Here is a 20,880-nt window from a genome sequence, read left to right as displayed (position 1 = left end):
ATCCTGGTATGCGCCTTGCATTCCGTCGATGACGACTTATCCCACCGCGAACCAGACCTTCTCTTAAGCGAGCTCCATTATTCCATGCAAGACATCTTCTGCTGCTCAGTAACGCCGTCGCCGATGAGAACCCCTCAGCATGCAAGAACTTGCTTCTGCTTGCGGCCGAACAAATACATGTGTGCAGTACGCGGGTGCCAAAGGTATCTGAAATGCATGGCAACAGAATGGGGCTATGTGCAAAAGGTGCCAGAGCTACGCATTGATATCTTGGTTCGGTTGCCTAAATGTCAGATTGACTGTGTCACGATGTGTACCCGACAGATGCCACATCATGCTAATATCTGCATAGCATGAGGGTTGTATCCAGCGACACAGTCACTTCGCCGAGCTGATGCGCTTGGGCGCCTCCGATTCGCACGTGGTGGAAGACAGGTGTTAGGTTTGAGTCGTCTTCGATGGTCGCGGGGCTCGAATTGTCAGGGAACTTACTTGCACTGAGTCACTGTTTTATTCTTGTTGCTGCCGCAACCATCGTGCCACAGATGCTGACGTCTTCCCCCCTTTGTTACGCTGCCACGACAGACTGGTTGTCGTGGTGCCGCGTCGAGCAAGGGAGCGTCAGAAGATGCAAGAGCCACTGTGGTATTCATTTAGTGTTGGTTATGTGTTGCTGACCGTACAGAAAACTACATGAGCCACAACGCCGCAGATGTGTGCACTCTTCCTGTAGCCAGTGCGACGCTAATATTCAGGAATAGCAGGTTTCAGTCGCTAGACTCTCCTCAATCGAAGCGCATCGTCCTGAATTGATTGCTCGCACTCTCAGTTTTCTATCAGGAGCAATAAAGGACATCGCTTGTAGAAGACCGGACTCACCCGGAGTCACGGTCGCCGGACAACAAGATAATAGGAATATGCAGGAAGTACGTGTGCATGCAAATGGCTTGCTGCGTGGCAGGTCGCGTGTCTCGCTTCACTCGCTGAAGTCATGCTATCCTGGCACATCTATCTGCGACTGTTGTTGGAGCACGTAACACATGAACTCTCCTCCCGCATACGATCTCGTCGGGATTCCATGACACAAACGGGAGGTCAACAGGGGCGACGTCCTGTTGAACCGTTGTAGCACCAGTTCTTTCTCAGAATTGGCGCTTGAAGCCCCCGCCACACACGCTGTCGTTGTCCAGTCGTGCAAAACCGAATGACTCTCATGCGGCAGGCATTCACCCGCGTGCCTCGCCCGCCCCATCCGTCGAGCAAGCCGAAACTAGCGGCGCCATTGCGCCGCAAGACCGCGCAACGTCCCTTATTCCACTGCACGCATACATGACGCCTCCAGATGCTGAGATACGGTAAACAAGGATTCCGTCCGCATATACTTTTCCTGCCTAAACTGTGCTCCTCAGGACCCCAAGGAACAATGGCGCCCGGATTGCAGCGAGCATTGTCCTCCACACTCCTTTTGGGTGCAATCCTGCAATGCGCCGCGACCGACGCGGGCGAACCGGCGGTTCAGCTGGAGGCCACAATGACAATTCCGAAGGACGGACTAGAGGCTCATGAGCAGAAAGTCGTTTGGCTCGGACCGTTAAAAGCCCTGCGTGTGGTCGATTCGAGCAATGCCGCCGTGTTTATGCCGCAGTCGATTGACGAACCTTTGATTGAGCCTTCGTCCGAGCATATGAATGCCATCGCATACGCGTTTGAGAACGGTGCGTGCGATTTCGGTAAAACCGTAAAGTACCAGGAGTTGTTTCCTGCGTACGAGAAGCCGCTGTGGGTTCGCACCACGCCTGCGAAGTCTGGAGCCATCGAAGGGGAGTCGCCTGCACCGGTCGCCAACTACACGTTCACAAGCCCTCCTGCTGAGGTACTGAGCGGGGTTTCTAGTTTTTGTGTGAGGTTTAGGGTGAAATCTGGTGACCAAGGAGAGACCGAGTCTGATAAGGGAACGCCTCCCGCAGAATCTGTGGAGGAAAACGCGCAAGGGGTTGACCAGGGTGGCGTCGGCGGCCTTGCTGGTGCGCCGGCTCGGAAAGATGAACCAGAGAAGCAGCAGGAGGACGCCTTTAAAAACCCTGTGCTGAATGGTCCCGAATCTAAGAGGCCTAAGAAGGTGGACGCAGTCAATCCCAAGCCTCAGCTCCTGCCATCTCCTGCTCCTCCTCAGCAAGCAGGTGAGGAACCCGACCACACTGTTGAAGGCGGCGCCGTTGGTAACGGCCTGGTCGACGCACAGGCTTCAAGCGCCCTGGCAACTAAAGACAACGAACAAGCGCAAGCCGTTGCGGGATCTCATGAGACAGTCCAGAGCGGGCAAGAAACTCCCAAGCAAAACCCGCAAGAAGACGCAGACCAATTGAGCAGCGGAAAGGACGGCGGGAAGCAAGCGCGCCTTCGAAGACTTTCAGCGCCCGCGGTGTCACAGGATAAATATCTCACTATCATCGTGCACTCCGCTGCATGGGGCACAGTATCAAGAGTGGCCGCCACATCAGCGGCTGTTATGGCTGCTGCCGCGTCCCTGCTTCCGGTGTTCTAGCTGCGCGGGTCTTTAAGTCTATGTGTTTTCTCCGCTACCTCTACGGGAGCCTCAGGGTAGCGCGAGTTGTGTGTCCGTCTGCTGAGCTGTTTGCCACTCTGCATGCCTCCTGACATTGGACGAGGAGTTGCTGTGGCTCGCGTTTTGCATCTCCGCTGACTGCTTGCGCGACCTGCTCGTCGATACCGTGGCTTGCCAACCGCATCCTGCGACTGGCACATGGCCTCGGCAGGAACTCGAGGGGGTGCCTTTTCCTTTCGGTTAGACACAGTACAACTCGAACACGAGCGAGCCGCTCTGTTGCGCGATTTTGATCGCGGTTGAGGATTAGCTGGTGAATACCATCTTCGTCATTACTCAGCGAGAGCCCCGGAGTATGCAACCGCTTGCCTATGCGCTTGGTCGGGCAACATGTTTTTCTCGTGTATACCAGCGCCGAACGCATCTGAATTAGGCTACCACGGCGCGACTGCTTCGCACTAGTGTGTTCGTATGCTTATATTATGGTGGAGTTTGGAAGGTTGTATCTTTGGCAGAGTTCAAGTCAGCGTCGTACATATGCACACACTAAAAGCTTCGTAAGAGGCTCGAACCGCCGCACAGATGAGTGTCGGGATTTCATATCAGCTTCCGCTGATGTTCGAGTTCTAGCTTGGCTGGCCTTCGGCACACGCCAAGCTTGTGTAGCGGTGCTGGAGGACGATGACCCGTCGTCTGTGATGTCGGGTTCCGCCATCAGAGGATCAGCTCTCGTTCGTGCATCCAGGTCACTCCGCACGTGCGGGCGAAAATTGAACTCACAGCTGACATGTTGGTTGCGTCGAATGCCTTGATCCGAGCTGTGCGTCTGCGTCAAAGTTGCCGTCCTGCGTTGTGGACTCTCCTACGCTTCCGCAACTTCGGCCTAAGAAGGCGCCCTCTCAAATTCCGGTTTGCACTCATGCACGACTGTCAAAATCGCCCGGCGTCGCCCGCGCGCCGCCAGGCGATTTTGACACTCGCCTCGAGGCCTCGCAGCGCTACCTCTGTCCACACCTGCGAGTCGAGACCTGAGATGTTTCAACGCGAAGAAAGATTTGAGGGCGATTGTATCTAACTCCTGCAGGATTTCTCCTATTCGCAATCTTTCATGAACAATGGCGCCGCACTTGTTGCGAGCCTTGTCGTCGACTCTCTTGGTCGGTGCGGCTCTTCACTGCGCCGCGACTGATGCAGGAGAGCCGACGGTTGACCCACAGAACATTTTCACGATCCCCGAGAAAGGGCTAGAAGCTGACGAACAGAAAGAAGTCTGGCTCGGGCCTTCAAAGGCATTGCGCGTCGTCGACAACACCCGTGCGGCGGTGCTTTTCCCACAGCAGGGGGACAACCCCTTGCCAGCGCCCTCGCCGGAGCAGATGAGCGCCGTCGCGTATGTGTTTGAGAACGGTGTGTGCGACTTCGAGAAGACTGTAGAGTACAAAAAGTTGTTTCCTGGGCATGAGAAGCCGCTGTGGGTCCGCACCGCGCCTGCCGCGGCTGCAGGTGCTGAGGAGGCATCTCCTGCGCCGGCTGCGAATTACACGTTTACGAATCCCTCTGCGGAGGTGTTGGGGGGCGAAGGGGCTAGTTTCTGCGTGAGGTTTAGGGTGCAGCGACCACTGCAGCCTCAGCCGCCCACACAGGCCCCAGGCGACACGTCGCTCGGTGGTGATAACGGCAAAGGCGGTAAGGACCGTTCTGGTCCGAAGGACCTAGTCGAGTCGTCTCCGCAGGAACAGGCGCCGCTGCCTTCGCAGAATGGCACGCCGCTACCGGGTGCCGGTGCGGGCATTAGTGTTGGAGGTGCTGCTCCCCAGGGCGACCAGTCGATTGAGACAGGCGTCCCTGACGCGCCGCTGCGTCTGAGCGGTGACCTGGAGAATGGGGATGAGGAGGATCCCGTGAAGAGTCTTCTGGTGAAAGATCCCGCACTGGAGAATGCGCATTTGGGGGAATACCAGCCTCAGCCGCAACCTCCTCCTCATCCTTTGGCAAAGGGTAACAACGATCACGGCGAAGCCCTTGGAGACGGCGTGTCCGCCGCTCCTGACCCTTCGAGAGTTCAGCAGACCGACGGCAATGAGCGGGTGGAGAATGCTGACGGACCTCAGGCCGATGCCCAGAACCGCCCAGCATCCGCGGAGCCAGACCTGCAAGCAGGCGCAGACCAGTTGAATAGCGGAGGGACCGAAGAAAAGCAAGCACGCCTGCGAATACTTTCAGCGCCCACAGAGTCACAGGACAAGTACCTGACCATCGTCGTGCACTCGGCTGCACGGCGCGCGGCAGGAGGAAGCGTAGCGGCCGCGGCCCTTCTCGCTGCTGCCGCCTGTCTGCTGTGGATGTCTTAGCCGTGAAACTTGCGATGTAGTCTGTGTTTACTCCGACACTTTCGGCGGAGGCTCATTTTGGTAGTTGCTTTGTGCCAGCCCGCTGGGCTGATTGCCTTTCTGCATGCCTCCTCTCATTGGTCTGGGCGTTGCACGAAGCTCGTGTGTTAAGCTCTTCGGGTATTCTCTCAGGAGCCGTTGCTCGAAATGGTTGCTCGCCAGTCAAAACGTCTTGCGACCGGCGTATGGCATCGGCGTGAACCTGACCTTCACCTTCCGGTCTGTCAAACATAATGAATATATGGACGGGTTGTCGTATGAGAGCTCCATGGCTCATGCAACACCGATTTTGCGGGGAAATAACAGCGCCACTGAGAACCAACACGGGCCCCACAGCCTGTCTGTGGCGGTAGCAAAAATATGTGTCTGGGATACGTCAGTGACGCAGAGATCTGAAATGCCTTGCGAGATGCAATATCCGACAGACGTCATGTCAGCTGCACAGCTGCGTAGCATAATCGCTGTGTTCAGTGATACACTCACTCCTCGCCGCGACGATGCGTTTCGGAGCAAGTGACGAACCCCCTTTGGCAGCCGGTTATGGGCTTTACCTTCTGCGACACGAGCCAAGCTCGTGTCCGGTCTCAAAGAATAAATGTTTGCGGTCTGTGAGGTTGGTTTCCGCCACCGCGGAGCAGCTGTCTCTCGAGGTTTCAGGTCACTCTGCAAGCGAGGGCGGCCGCTGCTGAAATGGGGAATAAACAAGCACTGGGAAGCTCTACCCACAGCAACATGGGTCCACCGATTCTGCAGAGTCCGACACAGCCAGTCTCAGTGTCGCTGGAGAACAGCGGCTCAGCAACGCACCTGATGGTAAACCCTTCCTGCAGCTGGGGGGGGAGGCGACACGCACCGAAAGACGCTGGAAGATTCGCGAACATGGCGTAAACCAGTGTACTTCCGACAGACGAGTTTACAGCGGACTCAAGTGATACATGACAGAATGCGTGGTAAGTTGGCAACGGAACTGCAGCGAAGCCGTCCGTGACCCTCATATCGGCGCTTCTGAGAGGAGCCTGGATGTTTGTGGTCATCCGCCATCGCTGATGCCGCGTCTGAAAATGAACTCTCAGTGCGCCGGTTTCCGCTTTCGAAGGCCTTGACTCGAACTGTGAACAGAAACGAACTTGCCTTGGTGAACTGTGGGCTGTCGAACTCTTCTGCAGCTAGGCTCCGAGACGGCGCCGCCCTAGGTTCCGTGTGCAGTCATGCACGACTGTCGAAATCGCCAGCCGTCGCCCGCGCGCCGCCTCGCCCCGTCCCTCGGGCATGGACTAACTAGCAAGGTCCCTCGACTCAGGGACTCTCAGCGCTCCCTCAGTCCACTGCATCAAAGTGCTGCTCCTAAAGTGCGCTAAAAGAGGCAAACGAATTGAAAAAAGCGTCTCTATATTGCTGTTCGAGTTCTGTTTCTCACAATCCCAACAGCACTGAACAATGGCACCCCTTTTGCAGCCAGCCATGTCGTCCGCGCTCCTGCTGGGAGCGTTCCTTCAGTGCGCCGCCACAGATGCAGGGGGTGGACTGTCGGTCGATCCGGAGACAATCATCACCATTCCGGAAAAGGGACTGGAAGCGGACGATCAGAAAATTGTCTGGCTGGGGCCGTCCCAGGCACTGCGCATCGTCGACTCCTCGAACGCAGCCATATTTCTACCCCAGCACTCTACTGAGAATCCTTCGCCGACGCCTTCATCTGAGCAAATGAACGCCGTCGCGTATCCGTTTGAGAACGGAGCGTGCGACTTCAAAACGGTTGTGGAGTACAAAAAGTTATTTCCTGCGTATGAGGAGCCGTTGTGGGTCCGCAACCCGGCTTCGGCGCAGATGGCTGCTGGGGAAGGCTCTCCTGCGCCGGCGGCGAATTACACGTTTACGAATCCTCCCGCCGATGCATTGAACGGGGCAACGAGTTTTTGCGTGATGTTCAAGTCGCCTGTAAAGGCGGAGACAAGCCAGCCTGGAGAAACTGGGCCGTCGGGCGAGTCAGCGCACGACAATAGAGGGCCAGAGGCTCCCAAGAAGCAGAATGAAGTCGAGGACGGTCTCGCCCTCGAGCAGAGCGACGGCGGAAGTCCGCAGATTACGCCCCTGGTGGGCGCGTCTCCCAGCGGGCGTGGCGCTCCGGGTCCTCAGCCGGGGAGAAGCGGTGCGGGTGTGAACTCCGAGGACATTTCGTCGAATGTGACACATCCCTCTTTTGATCTCGAAGTAAAGGAAGAAGAAAAGGGCAAAGCGCGCATCCTCGACACATCGGAGCAGAGATTACCCGTCAGGGTGCCGCTTTCACCTCAGAATCCGCCCGTTCTCGTGACCCCGGCCGAGTCTCCTCTCAAAGGACAAGAAGAGCAAACAGACGTACAGAACCTCGACCAAATGATCGCTTCAGGCGCCGAACTACCCGGCTCTGCCTCCCCGATTTTCAACAATGCGGCCTCAGGAAGCCAGAATAAAGAACTAACCGCCGGCGTCACAACGCATCACGTCTCTGCCATCGGTGCTTCCAGCGACCTTGGAGTCTCGAAGGCAGAGTCGACGAACGAGGGGACAGCGGCAAAGGCTCTCGAAACGACCCAGACGCCAAAGCCAGCCGCGCGCCTGAGTAGGCTCTCAGGTACGACTGAAGCAACAGAGAGAGTCTTGGTGCTTATCGTGCACTCTTCTGACTGGAGCACTGCAGGCGGACTGGCAGCCCCGTCAGTGTCCTTCCTTGCTGCTGCCGCGTGGCTACTCCCGATCCTCTACCCTGGTACTGAGGGTAGTTCCTCAATTGCTGACTAGAGAAGACTATTTCACAAATCGTCAGGGTGACGGCGACTATGCGCTGACCGGGTGACGCAGGATATGATATCCCATGTTGTCTGTGTTAACGGAGGAGCTTCGTCGCCTTCCCGTATTTCGTGGACATTCTGTCTCAGAGATGATCACTCCAAGTACGATGGTACTGATCAGACTAGCGTCTGATTAGCAGTTTTCTCACGCTGCCAAGATGAGTGGGAACAGGAATCCATGTTTGTTACCACGCAAACCCCAACTCCATTCTGGATGCCTGGCTTCCTAACGCACCCTCTGGCTGACTCATAAAGTCTGCCTCCGCGTGAGTACCATGCTTGTGGTGAAGCGCCACGTCCTACGTGAGGCGTGATCCAGTTTTTTGTGTGAGAGGCAGCTGATTAGATACAAACACAATTTATAGTGAGGTCAAGGCTCACGGCTCAGCAGGTAAGAGACCCCGAGCATGCAAGCGGAGGTGCTTGCCTCCGGCGGGCGCAGCCTATTTCTGGCATAGGGTAATACCGGAGGGTCTGCAAGCGCTGTGCAGCTTGAAGTTTCGTTGGAAGGAGTAAGGAAGCGAGAGCAGACTAGCTGATTGTTCGATTATCGGGGAATACCTTGATAGGAGTTGTCGAGCTACTTGGGCACCTGAACTGGCTGAGTCGTGACTGCACGAGAAACCGGGGTCTTACTGCTGCCAACACGGCAATGGTAGGGATCCTGTCGCTGAGCCAGCGGCATGGGTTGCATTTTCTCGCGTTCGCGAGTGGCTCGCAGCAGGCATTGAATGAGACTACAGGGTACTGGAGCGTCAAATTAAAGCACCATATGCTCCACAGCTGACTGTGCACGGAGAGGGAGCTGCGCTACCCCAATCGTGTGCGGACAGATGCGCTTTACCTGCCTTCCAGGCTGGCGAGGGCTGCGCGCTTTTACTATCGGCGTTTTGCGCTATAGCTTCCCAAAAATAGACTACCATCTGACACGTGCTCACAATACAAAGCCTTCAAACAAACAAAATCCAACTGGCCAGGAAGCAACTGTGGATGCTCACACACTGGTGAGTAGTCCGCCCGAAAAAACTCGTCTCTGAGCTCGAGTTCATTGGGTGTGCAAAGGCGGGGGCGGCGTGGATCGATTCCCGTCGCCTCGCGCGCCGCCTCGCCCGTCCTTGTGGCGAGGGCTGACGACTCGCGACAGTCCCTCGCCTCCGGCGGCGCAGCGCTCCCTCAGACCACAGCATGCGGCGCAGGACCCGCGATGCGGTTACATCGCGAAGAAGAAATTGACAGCGGTTGTCTCAGTTCCTATTCGAGTCAGTTTTCACAGTCCCGACTGCACTGAGCAATGGCGCCGATCACCTTACGAGTCTTGTCGTCCACGCTTTTGGTCGGCGCAGTTCTTCACTGTTCCGCTTCCGAGCCAGGGGAGCCGACTGTCGAGCCAGAGTCGATCATCAACATCCCGGAAAAAGGACTCGCAGCGGACGAACAGAAAAGTGTTTGGCTCAAACCGTCCAACTCGCTGCGAGTTGTCGACTCGAGCAATGCAGCCGTGTTCTTGCCGCAGCCAGGTCAAGAGCCTTCTGCAGAGCCTTCGCCGGAGCAGATGAGCGCCGTCGCGTATGTGTTTGAGAACGGTGTGTGCGACTTCGAGAAGACTGTAGAGTACAAAAAGTTGTTTCCTGGGCATGAGAAGCCGCTGTGGGTCCGCACCGCGCCTGCCGCGGCTGCAGGTGCTGAGGAGGCATCTCCTGCGCCGGCTGCGAATTACACGTTTACGAATCCCTCTGCGGAGGTGTTGGGGGGCGAAGGGGCTAGTTTCTGCGTGAGGTTTAGGGTGCAGCGACCATTGCAGCCTCAGCCGCCCATACCGGAAAACGACGACGGCCCGACCGGCGATAAGGGGGAACCTGGAGAGGGCGACCCTCTCCCAGAAGCGCTTCCCGAGAGACCTCCGGCGCTACCGCCGCCTGTGCCGGGTGACGCGGTGGTGCCCGGTATTGGAGTAGGAGCACGTGATATGAAAGTTGACCCAGCGCAGGAGCAGAAGGAGCCTCTCAAGCAGGCTGCTGGACTCAGTCCCGAATCTGCAAAGCATGAGGTTGTGAAACCGGTTGAAGACAATTCTCCGAACGAGCCTCTGCCTCGTATGGAGACAAGTGGGAATTTCGATAACACCGTTCAAGTCGGCAGGCTTGCCGCTGCCCCGTCCCTTCCTGATTCTTCAACACTCCAGCCTACTGAAGACCACGAAGTTGTGGAAAGTGTTGCTGGGTCGCAAGCGAGCGTCCAGAGTGGGCATGATTCCAAGAAACCAGACCTCCAAGTAAAGTTAGATAAACTGAACAGCGGACTGACTGGCGGGAAACAAGCGCGCCTGCGAAGACTCTCAGAGCCGACCGAATCACAAGACAAATACCTGACCATCGTCGTGCACTCCACTGCATGGCGCGCTGCAGGAAGTGTGGCGGCTGCGTCCGCGGCTCTTCTCACTGTTGCCGCCTGGCTGCTGCTGATGTTTTAGGCGAAGCGGTAGTTAGGTGACGACTCGCTTGGCTGCTTGCTCCTGCGCATGTCTCCTGACATTTTCGGGGCTGCTGCATGGAGCTTTATGTCTTGAGCTCCTCAAACATGTCCTCAAGACGGGCTGGTGTTCGAAATCGTGTGGTCGCCAATCGCATCTTGCGGCTGGTTCATGCCATCGACATGAACTCGAGGTGACCTTCCAGTCCGTAATCACAGAGAACTCTACGACAAGTGAGCCCTTTTGCAGTGGAATGAGGAACGAGACAAAAACACAGAGCTGGCCGTCGTGGTTTCATGTCACTCCGCAAGCATGGGCGCCGGATACTGATACACAGCCTCGCAGAGCTCTAGCGGGAGCAAAACCGAGCAGCAATTTTGAAGGATCCGACGCAGCCGGTCTCCGCGTCGCCTGAGAACATCCACCCAACAACACACTTGACCGTAAACCCTTCCTGCAGCTGGTGGGGGTGGCGAGCCGCACCGAGGGAGGCTGGAAGCTTCACGCAAATGGAATAAAGGCAGTGTTCCTGACAGAGATATATCAAAATAAAGCCAGAGATAGAACCAACAAATGCATGATATTGGAAAAACAACCGCTATGCCGGACCGCTCGTCGGTACCACGATACTGGTGAGAGTCATTACATGGCGGCATTTGTCCGCCGCCGTTGCTGACGCATCTCACAAATAAACCACTCAGCACACCTTTATTCCCTTGGGAAGGCATTATTTAGACTAGCGCATGAAAGCCGAAATTGCGTTCTTGAGATGCGGCATGTTCAACGCTTCTGCCGCTTGGGTCTGAAACGGCGCTTTCTCATTTTCCTGTGCAATAATGGACGACCGTCAAAATCGCCAGGCGTCGCCCGCGCAGCTTCCTCGTGCCTCCAAGAGGAACTAGCAAAGTCTCTCTCCTCAGGTCTGGCAACGCTGCCTCAGTCCACTGCATGAGCGTTTGAAATAGGATACCGCACACTGTGAACAAGAAATTCACGGCAGTCATCCCGTATTTCTCATCGATTTCTGCACCGCCCCAATCCCGAATACAATGAACAATGGCGCCGGTCCTGCTGCGAGCCTTGTCGTCCTCTCTCTTGGTCGGCGCGGTTCTAAACTGCCACGCGACCGATGCAGGGGGTGGACTGTCGGTCGATCCGGAGACAATCATCACCATTCCGGAAAAGGGACTGGAAGCGGACGATCAGAAAATTGTCTGGCTGGGGCCGTCCCAGGCACTACGCATCGTCGACTCCTCGAACGCAGCCATATTTCTACCCCAGCACTCTACTGAGAATCCTTCGCCGACGCCTTCATCTGAGCAAATGAACGCCGTCGCGTATCCGTTTGAGAACGGAGCGTGCGACTTCAAAACGGTTGTGGAGTACAAAAAGTTATTTCCTGCGTATGAGGAGCCACTGTGGGTCCGCAACCCGGCTTCGGCGCAGATGGCTGCTGGGGAAGGCTCTCCTGCGCCGGCGGCGAATTACACGTTTACGAATCCTCCCGCCGATGCATTGAACGGGGCAACGAGTTTTTGCGTGAGGTTCGTGTTTAAGCCGCCCAAACATCACGAAGCGGGTCGACCTGCAGGAACTGGTCCTGCATCAGATGAATCAACTGCAGGCCACGGCAACCGAAGCGTTCGCAAGGGGGAGGGCGACAAAGATGTCGATACTGGTCCGAGACACCCCGGCAGCGCAAGTCAGCAGAATCAGTCCCGGGCAGTTTTGCCTGGTAAGGCAAGAAGAGCGGTTTCTCACGGGGAAGGCGTAGGTGCGAGTGTGGAGTCGGGAATCGGTTCGTCGGGTGTGCCGAAACCCCTCCCTGAGCCCGCAGAGAAGGAAGAAGACCCCGGGAAGGCAGACGGCGAGCACAACACAGTTGCGCAGACAGCACCAGCTCCTCCAGCACCTCCGTCCCTCATTCCGTCCGTCGTGGGGAACGCTGAAGAGTCCCTACGCAGGGACCAAGGTGAGAAAAACCAGGCAGAGAGTCTCGATCCTGCGGGCGTGCCAGACGGCAAACTGCCCGGTCCGCCCTCCCCGACCCTCAGCAATCCGGTATCAGGAAAGCAGGATAGCGAACATGCCAACGGGCTGGCAGCTGCCCACGGCTCTGGCGGCCTGGCCTCCAACGATCCCGTTGGCTCCAGGGCAGAGCAGGACGCGCAGGACGAAGAGGAAAGGGCGAAAAAGGTCGAGGCCCCCGATACCCGAAAGCGAGCCGCGCGCCTGAGGAGGCTCTCGGAAGCGACTACCGCAAACGAGAAATACCTGACCATTATAGTGCACTCTTCTGCGTGGAGTGTTGCAGGCAGACTGGCAGCCGCTTCGATTTTTGCCACTGCCGCTTGGCTACTGACAACGCTGTAGCCTCGCTGCAATGGCGCTTCAGTGACTTCTAACTGGTGATGGCGGTTGCTCCAAAATTCGAGTGTGGTAGCGATCATGCGCCGGGCGGGTGATGCAGGTTAGGAGCTTCGGCGCTGCCGGAGCTGCTCGATCATGTGTAAGGTGTCAAGCATGGGCTGTTGATTGCGCAGGTGCAAGGTGATGAGAGCACTGAGGCTGCTAGCCCCAGCTGGCTAAGACTCGCATGGCTGCCAAAACCGTGCGGCAGTTGCGGAGTTCTCACGTCTTGGGTCAACACGCACTCCGCATCGTTGCTGCGCCCGCGTAGCCTGCTGTCCACACTCTGCGAGTGGTTCGTGGAACAGGCTTTCGCCTTTGATTCATCCTTTGCGTCGAGGTCAAAGAACTATGGGAGGTGAATACCAGGGTGTGGCGCGAATTTTTGTAGCGTCGTGCAAGAATTGTATGTGCGTTTCGCGGATACAAGCCCCATTGCATGCAGGAGCTTTTCGCTCTCACTGAATGGAGTACCAATAAACTGCACGCACGCATGAGTCGCGGAAAGCCGGCAAAAGCTTGGAATCATGAGGTGCGACCGGCGAAAACCCGATTGATGTGTTGATTGTCCGCCGACTTTATCCTGATGGACTGTGGCGTGCCGGACGGTCGACAGGGGTTTGACCTCACAGGCACACAGTTTACACACCGATTCCAGCCAGTGAGTCGTCTCGCCGAGCGCAAGGTTTCCGAGGGTGACAGAGGAAATGGAGCGCTTGGCTGGAGTTATTAGCAGGCTGCATGCGACATGCGCAATTGATCTAGGAGCTTGGGATCGCGTATACGGACTACTGACCGATACGTAGGAACCAGGGAGGGCACTCGTTCGGAGTCGCCCACATATAGCTACCGCTGCCACGCTGGTCACGAACAAAAGTGGGGTGTGTGTTGTCGCGCTCCGGCCCCCGCAGAGAAGCAGCCGCCACGAATACGTTTCGATCTTTCGGTGCAATGCTTTTTATGCATGCACTCTTAGCTGTTCGCGACACGAGCTAACAACTTGCCGCCGCGGGCCTGTATAAGACAAAGCTGGGTGTCAGGTTGCTGGAGGGAACCGCACGCTGAGATGCCTTCGCGGTTGCCTCATGCATGTCACCGTGCTGCACCCGGCGCCGCTGTGAAGCCACCGACGCAGAGACAATCAGCTCACAGGCGCGCATACCGAGAAGTCGCCTGCCGAAAAAAAAAACGAGCTCGCATATTCAGAAATTGAATGGTGGAATCTCGAGCTCTGCGGGACGGTTATTTCGGGAAAAGTCGCCCTTACGCGCAAGGGCAGTTCAAGTTTACCCCTGGTTGGAGGCTGGGATTGAGCCGCCCCGTCCCCTCGGGTGAAGACTGACTCGCAACGGTGCCTCGCCTCAAGGCGTCACAGTGCTCCCTCAGACCACCGCATGCGAGCGCGAGATTCCAGACGCCACCGAATCACGGCGAAGCAATGGGCGGTCATCATATCTGCATCATGCCCACATTCAGCTCCGCTCAATCGCGAATCAACAATGGCGCCCGTCCTGTTGCAAGCCTTGTCGTCCTCTCTCTTGGTCGGCGCGGCGCTTCACTGCTCCGCGACCGGAGCAGGAGAGACGACAGCCGAGCCAGAGTCTATCATCACCATCCCGGAAGACGGAGTGGATGTTGACGAACAGACAGTCGTTTGGCTGGGGCCCTCGAAAGCCTTTCGCGTCGTCGACTCCACAAATGCAGCTATTTTTATGCCGCAGTTGACTGAAGCGCCTTCCGCAGAGCCTTCGTCTGAGCAGATGAACAGCGTGGCGTATGTGTTTGAGAACGGTGGGTGCGATTTCACAAAAACCGTAGAGTACAAAAAGTTATTTCCTGATTATCAGAAGCCGTTGTGGGTTCGTGACCCGGCTGTGAAGCCTTTGGACGGCGAGGAAGAGTCGCCGGCACCGGCTGCGAATTACACGTTTACGAATCCTCCTGCAGACGTGGTTGGCGATGGGGCCAGTTTCTGTGTGAGGTTCATGATGAAGCGCACTCCGCAGTCTCCGCCTGTGCAGCCAGAAGGCTCACATGTGGGAACTGAGCACGACGACAAGCAAGATGCCAACTTCAATGACACTTCCAAGGTCCCCGTCGAGGCTGCTCCTACGCTGAAGGCTGGCGCTGAGAGCCCGAGTCGCCCTGGAGGAACGAACAGTTTTCAAGAGTCAGACAATCATGCGCATGAGATAAGACAAAGCCCGTCTGTTCAAGACGAAGATCAAGTCGTCAATAGAGGCCCTGACGGTGGCTCAACGCCAGGTTCCAAAGGGGATTTGGAAGAAGACCGAAAAGAGCATTCTCCCTCAGCCCTGCCGCAGGCAGGACCGGCACCGCTCAAAGAACTTGCGCCAGAATCAGAAGTGAAAGGTCCTCCAATTCTGCCAAGTCCTGACCATCAAAAAATCAACAGTGCAAGCGAAAGCGTCTCGAGCTCGATAAGTCCTAAGGGTCAGGGCGCAGGCGCGGCGGGCCCCGGAAAACTGCAGCCCGGTGTTCAAGAGACGGCCGCTGAAGTGCCCAATGGAGGAGTCAAGAAGGACGAAGAAGGTGCGGCAGCATCCTCATCAAGTGTAGCGCTTGCTGGCAATCAGCTACACCAGCCGCAGGCACGCTTAAGACGGCTTTCAGGGGCGGCTCAGACGGCAGACAAATACCTCACCATCGTCGTGCATTCTGCTGCCTGGAGTGTTGCTGGCGGACTTGTAGCTTCTCTCCTAGCTTTGACTGCCTCGCTGCTCACTGTTTTCTAAACGGCGGAGCTCATCGATGCCGAGCGCACTCTGTGATCCCGCCTTCCTGCCGACTTCCTGTCGACCGCCCATGACGGAGCTGCACTTTGTACTGGTAGAGCTTGCCCCTGCTCAGACTGTCTTGCCAAGTCGGGTCGCTGTGGAAGCGGTGTGCTAATCAAACCTAAAGCGGTGCAGCAGATGCGTACCGACAACGTGAACTGGGTGAGGTAGTGTTCTGGTCAGCTGCCCAGTTTCCGGGGGAACAATCTAGTCTACGACGCGATTTACGGGGCCGGTATTGGTTCAGAGGAAACAGAATTTTTTCAGCATGTTGCTGTAGGAGCTACAGCTGGAGGCACGACCTCAGTAGCCTCCGCAGCCTGCACGGAATATAGCTTTCAGCGTCGCCGTATGTATGTTGATACGGAACGTGACTCTACGTACCGTAGGAAGCTCTGCTCCGGATAGCATGTTACGTTGGCTTGCCCGGGGCAGTACAAAAGGTTTACGGAATGGAGGCAGCGTGTATGCAGAAGCCAGGCATGTCAATGTGTCTGTGACAGTCGCTACGCGGAACGCTGGCTTTCGGGGGATCTTGCCCAACGTCGACGGAGAATTGCGCAGTGACGCTCCCTGGAATGGCGACTCAGAAGTCCTCCTTAGGAGGAACCTGCCCCTAAACTGCTTTTGCGGATTGATGATGCTCCACCACCACCATGGAATGCAGGGAAAGCACTGCTAGCCGCATGGAATGCACGACAGGATTGCATTTTCATTCAAGAGGTGAGAAGCGTTCAACGCACAGCCCGACTGTCGCGTTGAACGCTTATCAGCTCTTGGCGGTGCAGATGAGCCCGTACGTCACCAAATGGAAAGTAGTGTCGCAGTAAGTAACCGATCAATGCCGACGTTGTTGAGAATTATCGCGAGTACGCTGCATCTTGGGCCGCTCCGCAGTCGGCCGCAAGGGACGGGCGAGAACTTCCGTGTGAAAGATGAGGGCGTATGCCATCTCACGTGCACTACAAAACAGGGCGCCTGTTTCACAGCCCGTATATCACGTGAATAAGTGGAAGTCGTGAACCGTTCTGCTTCGATGCATGAAAGCAGCTGCGGATGCGCCTGCAGCGGCAACGAAAGGTGCATTGCAGCAGAGAGTTGGTAGCTCGGAACGGATCGCCACCTAGGATGGTGGGTTACGCCCCCGTGCAGTTTCCAGCGGGACCGGAGCAGACTGCCACAGAAAGCCAGCTGCAGCGGAGGCAGGCTCTTGTGCACCCTTTCTTTCCGCGAACCCGCAGCACTTGGAAGCTCGCTGCATGTGGCGGGCATCTTTCCGGAAAGCTACCCGAAGGTTTGCATGGACAGTGTAGCCACACATCCTTGACTACACCCCAGCAGCTTGTCGTCTGGTGGCTCAGGTGTGCGCTGGAGCACAATGACGGAGGTATCGGATCCTCTTTCTGCAGCCACACACTGGGCGCGTCAGAGTCACCAAAGTCTTGGGCGTCTTTGATGAGACGGGAAGAGTGTGATTCTCTTCTGCCATACTCATCAACGGTGGCAATCCGGTAGGGGTGAACCGCTGGTCATGCTGATTGGGTTGCAGGAGGAGCCCGACCCTCGGTCGATCCGCCGCTGGCCACGCTCCGGCGGCGTCCCTCCTGACTATTCTCAGCTAGCGAGCCGCGCGCTTTCTGAGTTCGGGGGGGCTCGCCCTCCTGGCCCCATACCTGGTCTGCACAAGTTTCTCTGTATCAGTGTGGAACGAGAGCGACGGAGGACGTGTGTACGGACGGAGTCTTTTGCAGGGATTGCCGAGTGCGGAAATAGCCTCCAACACGTCTCCTGCTACGCTGTGAGGATGACGTTAACCTCTCGCGCGCCTGTGGCGCTTGCGCTGTTGCTCAATGGTGTCGTAAGCGGCACGGTGTTCTGCGCCGTGTCGGCCGCGGAAGAACCCGCCGCGAAGCCCTCTGTCGACATCACCATTCCTGAAGGAGGACTGGATGCTGATGAACACAGAGATGTCTGGCTCAGCCCATCCCAAGCCCTTGTGGTGCACGATTTGAGTCGCCATGCCGTATTTTCGCCTCAGTCGAACGGGGGATCCTCTGTTTATCCATCCGCCGACGCCATGAATGCCGTGGCGTATATTTTCAAACACGGCGTGTGCGACACATCCAAAACTGTTGAATACAAAACTCTTTTTCCAGGTGCCACGAGCCACCTTTGGGTTCGGACTGCAGAGGATGCGTATGCTGACGCGTCCTCATCTCGAGCGGGGGTCACGTATACCTTCACGAATCCTGCTCCGCACAAGCTGAGCGGACCCGTGTCGTTTTGTGTGAGGTTTGCAGTGAGGTCGCTGTCCCCGGTGAATCCCGAGGCAACCGGAGGAACAGGTGGTGCATCCCAGCAAAGTGGCAGTAGATACGACGAAAACTCTCATGCGAAAAGCCGCGAGCCCTCACCCGGGTCCAATGGAACTTTAGACGGGTCCGATAACCGCTCCGTGTTGCCTGGTGCCTCGAGCTCCCAAGTACCTGAACAAACAGTGGGCCCTGCTGGAAAGCAGAACGAACAGCTCGACAGCTATCCCCCACAAGGAGAAGAACATGCCCTGTCCCTAGAGGAAGCCCGCTCGAAAGGCATGCAAGCCACTGAGGCGCAAGAGGAGGCAAGCCAGACGTCTGACTCAGGACCCACGAGTGTGGCAACAGAGGTACCAGCACCTTCCACGACGGCGCAAACACCAGCACCTTCCACGACGGCGAAGACACCAGCACCTTCCACGACGGCGCAAACACCAGCACCTTCCACGACGGCGCAAACACCAGCACCTTCCACGACGGCGAAGACACCAGCGCCTTCCACGACGGCGAAGACACCAGCACCGTCCACGACGGCGAAGACACCAGCACCTTCCACGACGGCGCAGACACCAGCACCTTCCACGACGGCGAAGACACCAGCACCTTCCACGACGGCGAAGACACCAGCACCTTCCACGACGGCGAAGACACCAGCACCTTCCACGACGGCGAAGACACCAGCACCTTCCACGACGGCGCAGACACCAGCACCTTCCACGACGGCGAAGACACCAGCACCTTCCACGACGGCGAAGACACCAGCACCTTCCACGACGGCGAAGACACCAGCACCTTCCACGACGGCGAAGACACCAGCACCTTCCACGACGGCGAAGACACCAGCACCTTCCACGACGGCGAAGACACCAGCACCTTCCACGACGGCGAAGACACCAGCACCTTCCACGACGGCGAAGACACCAGCACCTTCCACGACGGCGCAAACACCAGCACCTTCCACGACGGCGCAAACACCAGCACCTTCCACGACGGCGAAGACACCAGCACCTTCCACGACGGCGAAGACACCAGCACCTTCCACGACGGCGCAGACACCAGCACCTTCCACGACGGCGCAGACACCAGCACCTTCCACGACAGCGCAGACACCAGCACCTTCCACGACGGCGCAGACACCAGCTCCCGTCTTACCAAGGAGGTTAGGATCCGAACAAGGGCAACACGGGGAGAGTGCTGGGGACGGCGAAGTGAATGGGCGTCTTAAAAGACTGGAAGACGACCAGAAGTCTCGTAGCCGCACAAGTCAGCCTTCACCAGGAGACGACAGCCCTGCTTCCTTCCTCCAAGCACACCTGAGAAGGCTTTCTGTGCCCCCCGATCCGAGAGTGAAGTACTTGACAGTCGTCGTGCACGCAGGTACCTGGAGAATTGCCGGCGGGATCGTCGTTCCTTTTCTGGCTGGGGCAGCTGCGCTGCTCTCGCCATTCTAACCTCCGAGAAAGGCTCTCCCCCTCCGGACTGATGTAGAACCATCGAGAGCGCAGGCATATCACTCGCAGGATGTTTACTGGCGAACGCAAAAAACGCTTAGCTTTCTGTGGGATATCTGAATCATCGCAGTCTCCACTGCACGATTGTGTCCTCATATAACCAGTCTCCCCGCCGATGACGAAGTCTCTCTCGCAACCGTGTCGCGGCCGTGAGTGCGGTATTGCAGGTTTGTGACTGGCGTCGCCGAGGAAGGCGAATTTGCACGTAGATGCCTTGAGCAGACCGACGTTGTCGCCTACAGAAAGCCGAGTGTCCGTGGGACTGATACGAGTGTCTTTTGCGGATACGGATAGATGTATGACTGGGGCGTGACCATTTCGGCGGGCGGACCCTCGCTTCGGTTTCCCTCGTTTCTGGCACATGCCTTCTGCCTGGGAGGCGGCACGTAGAAGGGGGGCACCTGGTAATCAAGCAACTCGCGAAAGCGTTGCCGACAGGAGATGAACTCTCCGTTCGAGTTATGTGGTGTAGTGCGGCTGTAACTGTCGGAAGCTGATAATTGTGATTTTTTCACGTGATTCGGCTAGAACTCAGTAAATATTTCCACAGAGTCGTACAGGTCAACCAGACTTGAACCCCTGGTCTACGATCACTCTCACGTAGCTCTCAGGCTCCGCCTGGTCCAGCGTTTCTGACTTGTTATGGATCGGCTGAACGGTAGCTAGCGTCACACTCTACAACCAACGAAGTAAATCCTTCACGAAAGTTGCCTTTTCTGTTAGCGTCTGTACGCTTCGGTGCATGCTGGCCCAAACCAGCAGGCAAGTCTTCAAGTCTTGCAGGATGCATACTGTGCCGGACCATGTTGAGTAGTCCTGTATCTCATAACCGGAGTCATCTTCAATATTCTGCTCCAACGCTAGTCTAAGTCTTTATATACCTTGAACCTACGATTGTGCGGAACGGTAATGACGGATGGTAAACATTTATCTTGCATAATTGGTTTAATTTCCTTAGAAACGCTTGTGCTTGAGCGCTGCTGTGGATGACGTGGCGTAGGCAAGCGCGCTGAGTGCTTGTAATCGCACACACGGTTGCGAGGAGATGCTCTGAGCCGCTCAAAATGAGACATCGCCGGAATTTCGCATTCATGTGGAAATCCAGCTGGGAACAAACTGCGCACTGAGAGGCTTCTGTCGGAGCTTTGTGAGCTTGTAGTCGTTAGTTGTCTTCCCTAGAGATACTCAAGCCGCTGTGCGACTGGATGGATCGTGACAGTTGTAACTCCTTCTTTCACAAAACGCTCACACGAGAGCAACATCAGAGGTACGGAGACCGTGTCTAATCCACCTCTGCGGCCGGTTGCGCACCCAGCGCACTCTGGCGGCAGGCTGCCTGTTAACCCTCAGCGTGGAGTGTTTGTTAAAGGCGTTTTGCCTGCGTTGACAGCCCATCTCCTATTGTCCGTCTGGTATTCTATTCGCTACACACCTCGTGAGTCAGCATAAGTCTGACCATCGGCGTGACAGTCTGACCGCCACCACCTTCTAGACTGTCTTTTCATCGAATCCGTCTGAACATAATTCCGGCTCAATTCTGGCTTTCGGCGCCCGGCTGCGTGTGTTTAACGTGATGTTCGGCTATTCTGA

The 20,880-nt window shown here is 56.7% G+C and overlaps 7 protein-coding genes across 7 annotated transcripts; 6 read left to right on the top strand and 1 right to left on the bottom strand.

Annotated features, from left to right (window-relative positions):
• Window positions 1-1,423: 1,423 nt before the first annotated feature.
• BESB_049250 (Toxoplasma gondii family A protein) lies at window positions 1,424-2,545 on the top strand (the record flags this gene model as incomplete). The annotated part of the gene is made up of 1 exon (XM_029363376.1): window positions 1,424-2,545. One exon carries the CDS (start codon window positions 1,424-1,426, stop codon window positions 2,543-2,545), a length of 1,122 nt encoding a protein of 373 aa, XP_029220742.1.
• Window positions 2,546-3,681: 1,136 nt separating this feature from the next.
• On the top strand, window positions 3,682-4,917 carry BESB_049240 (Toxoplasma gondii family A protein; the record flags this gene model as incomplete). Its single annotated transcript, XM_029363375.1, has 1 exon — window positions 3,682-4,917. The coding sequence occupies one exon, from the start codon at window positions 3,682-3,684 to the stop codon at window positions 4,915-4,917; it is 1,236 nt and encodes a 411-aa protein (XP_029220741.1).
• Window positions 4,918-6,393: 1,476 nt separating this feature from the next.
• Window positions 6,394-7,737, top strand: BESB_049230 (Toxoplasma gondii family A protein; the record flags this gene model as incomplete). Its single annotated transcript, XM_029363374.1, has 1 exon — window positions 6,394-7,737. The coding sequence occupies one exon, from the start codon at window positions 6,394-6,396 to the stop codon at window positions 7,735-7,737; it is 1,344 nt and encodes a 447-aa protein (XP_029220740.1).
• Window positions 7,738-9,078: 1,341 nt separating this feature from the next.
• On the top strand, window positions 9,079-10,257 carry BESB_049220 (Toxoplasma gondii family A protein; the record flags this gene model as incomplete). Its single annotated transcript, XM_029363373.1, has 1 exon — window positions 9,079-10,257. One exon carries the CDS (start codon window positions 9,079-9,081, stop codon window positions 10,255-10,257), a length of 1,179 nt encoding a protein of 392 aa, XP_029220739.1.
• Window positions 10,258-11,313: 1,056 nt separating this feature from the next.
• BESB_049210 (Toxoplasma gondii family A protein) lies at window positions 11,314-12,630 on the top strand (the record flags this gene model as incomplete). Its single annotated transcript, XM_029363372.1, has 1 exon — window positions 11,314-12,630. The coding sequence occupies one exon, from the start codon at window positions 11,314-11,316 to the stop codon at window positions 12,628-12,630; it is 1,317 nt and encodes a 438-aa protein (XP_029220738.1).
• Window positions 12,631-14,165: 1,535 nt separating this feature from the next.
• Window positions 14,166-15,422, top strand: BESB_049200 (Toxoplasma gondii family A protein; the record flags this gene model as incomplete). The annotated part of the gene is made up of 1 exon (XM_029363371.1): window positions 14,166-15,422. One exon carries the CDS (start codon window positions 14,166-14,168, stop codon window positions 15,420-15,422), a length of 1,257 nt encoding a protein of 418 aa, XP_029220737.1.
• A 1,833-nt stretch (window positions 15,423-17,255) lies between these two features.
• Window positions 17,256-19,288, bottom strand: BESB_049190 (uncharacterized protein; the record flags this gene model as incomplete). Its single annotated transcript, XM_029363370.1, has 4 exons — window positions 17,256-17,416; window positions 17,879-17,950; window positions 18,103-18,868; window positions 19,232-19,288. The coding sequence occupies 4 exons, from the start codon at window positions 19,286-19,288 to the stop codon at window positions 17,256-17,258; spliced, it is 1,056 nt and encodes a 351-aa protein (XP_029220736.1).
• Window positions 19,289-20,880: the final 1,592 nt, after the last annotated feature.

The sequence above is a fragment of the Besnoitia besnoiti genome, chromosome III, assembly GCF_002563875.1.
Source record: "Besnoitia besnoiti strain Bb-Ger1 chromosome III, whole genome shotgun sequence".
In the NCBI taxonomy this organism is placed as follows: domain Eukaryota; phylum Apicomplexa; class Conoidasida; order Eucoccidiorida; family Sarcocystidae; genus Besnoitia; species Besnoitia besnoiti.
The sequence above is the reverse complement of the archived record's forward strand: the minus strand, read 5'-3'. Positions and strand labels throughout refer to the sequence as shown.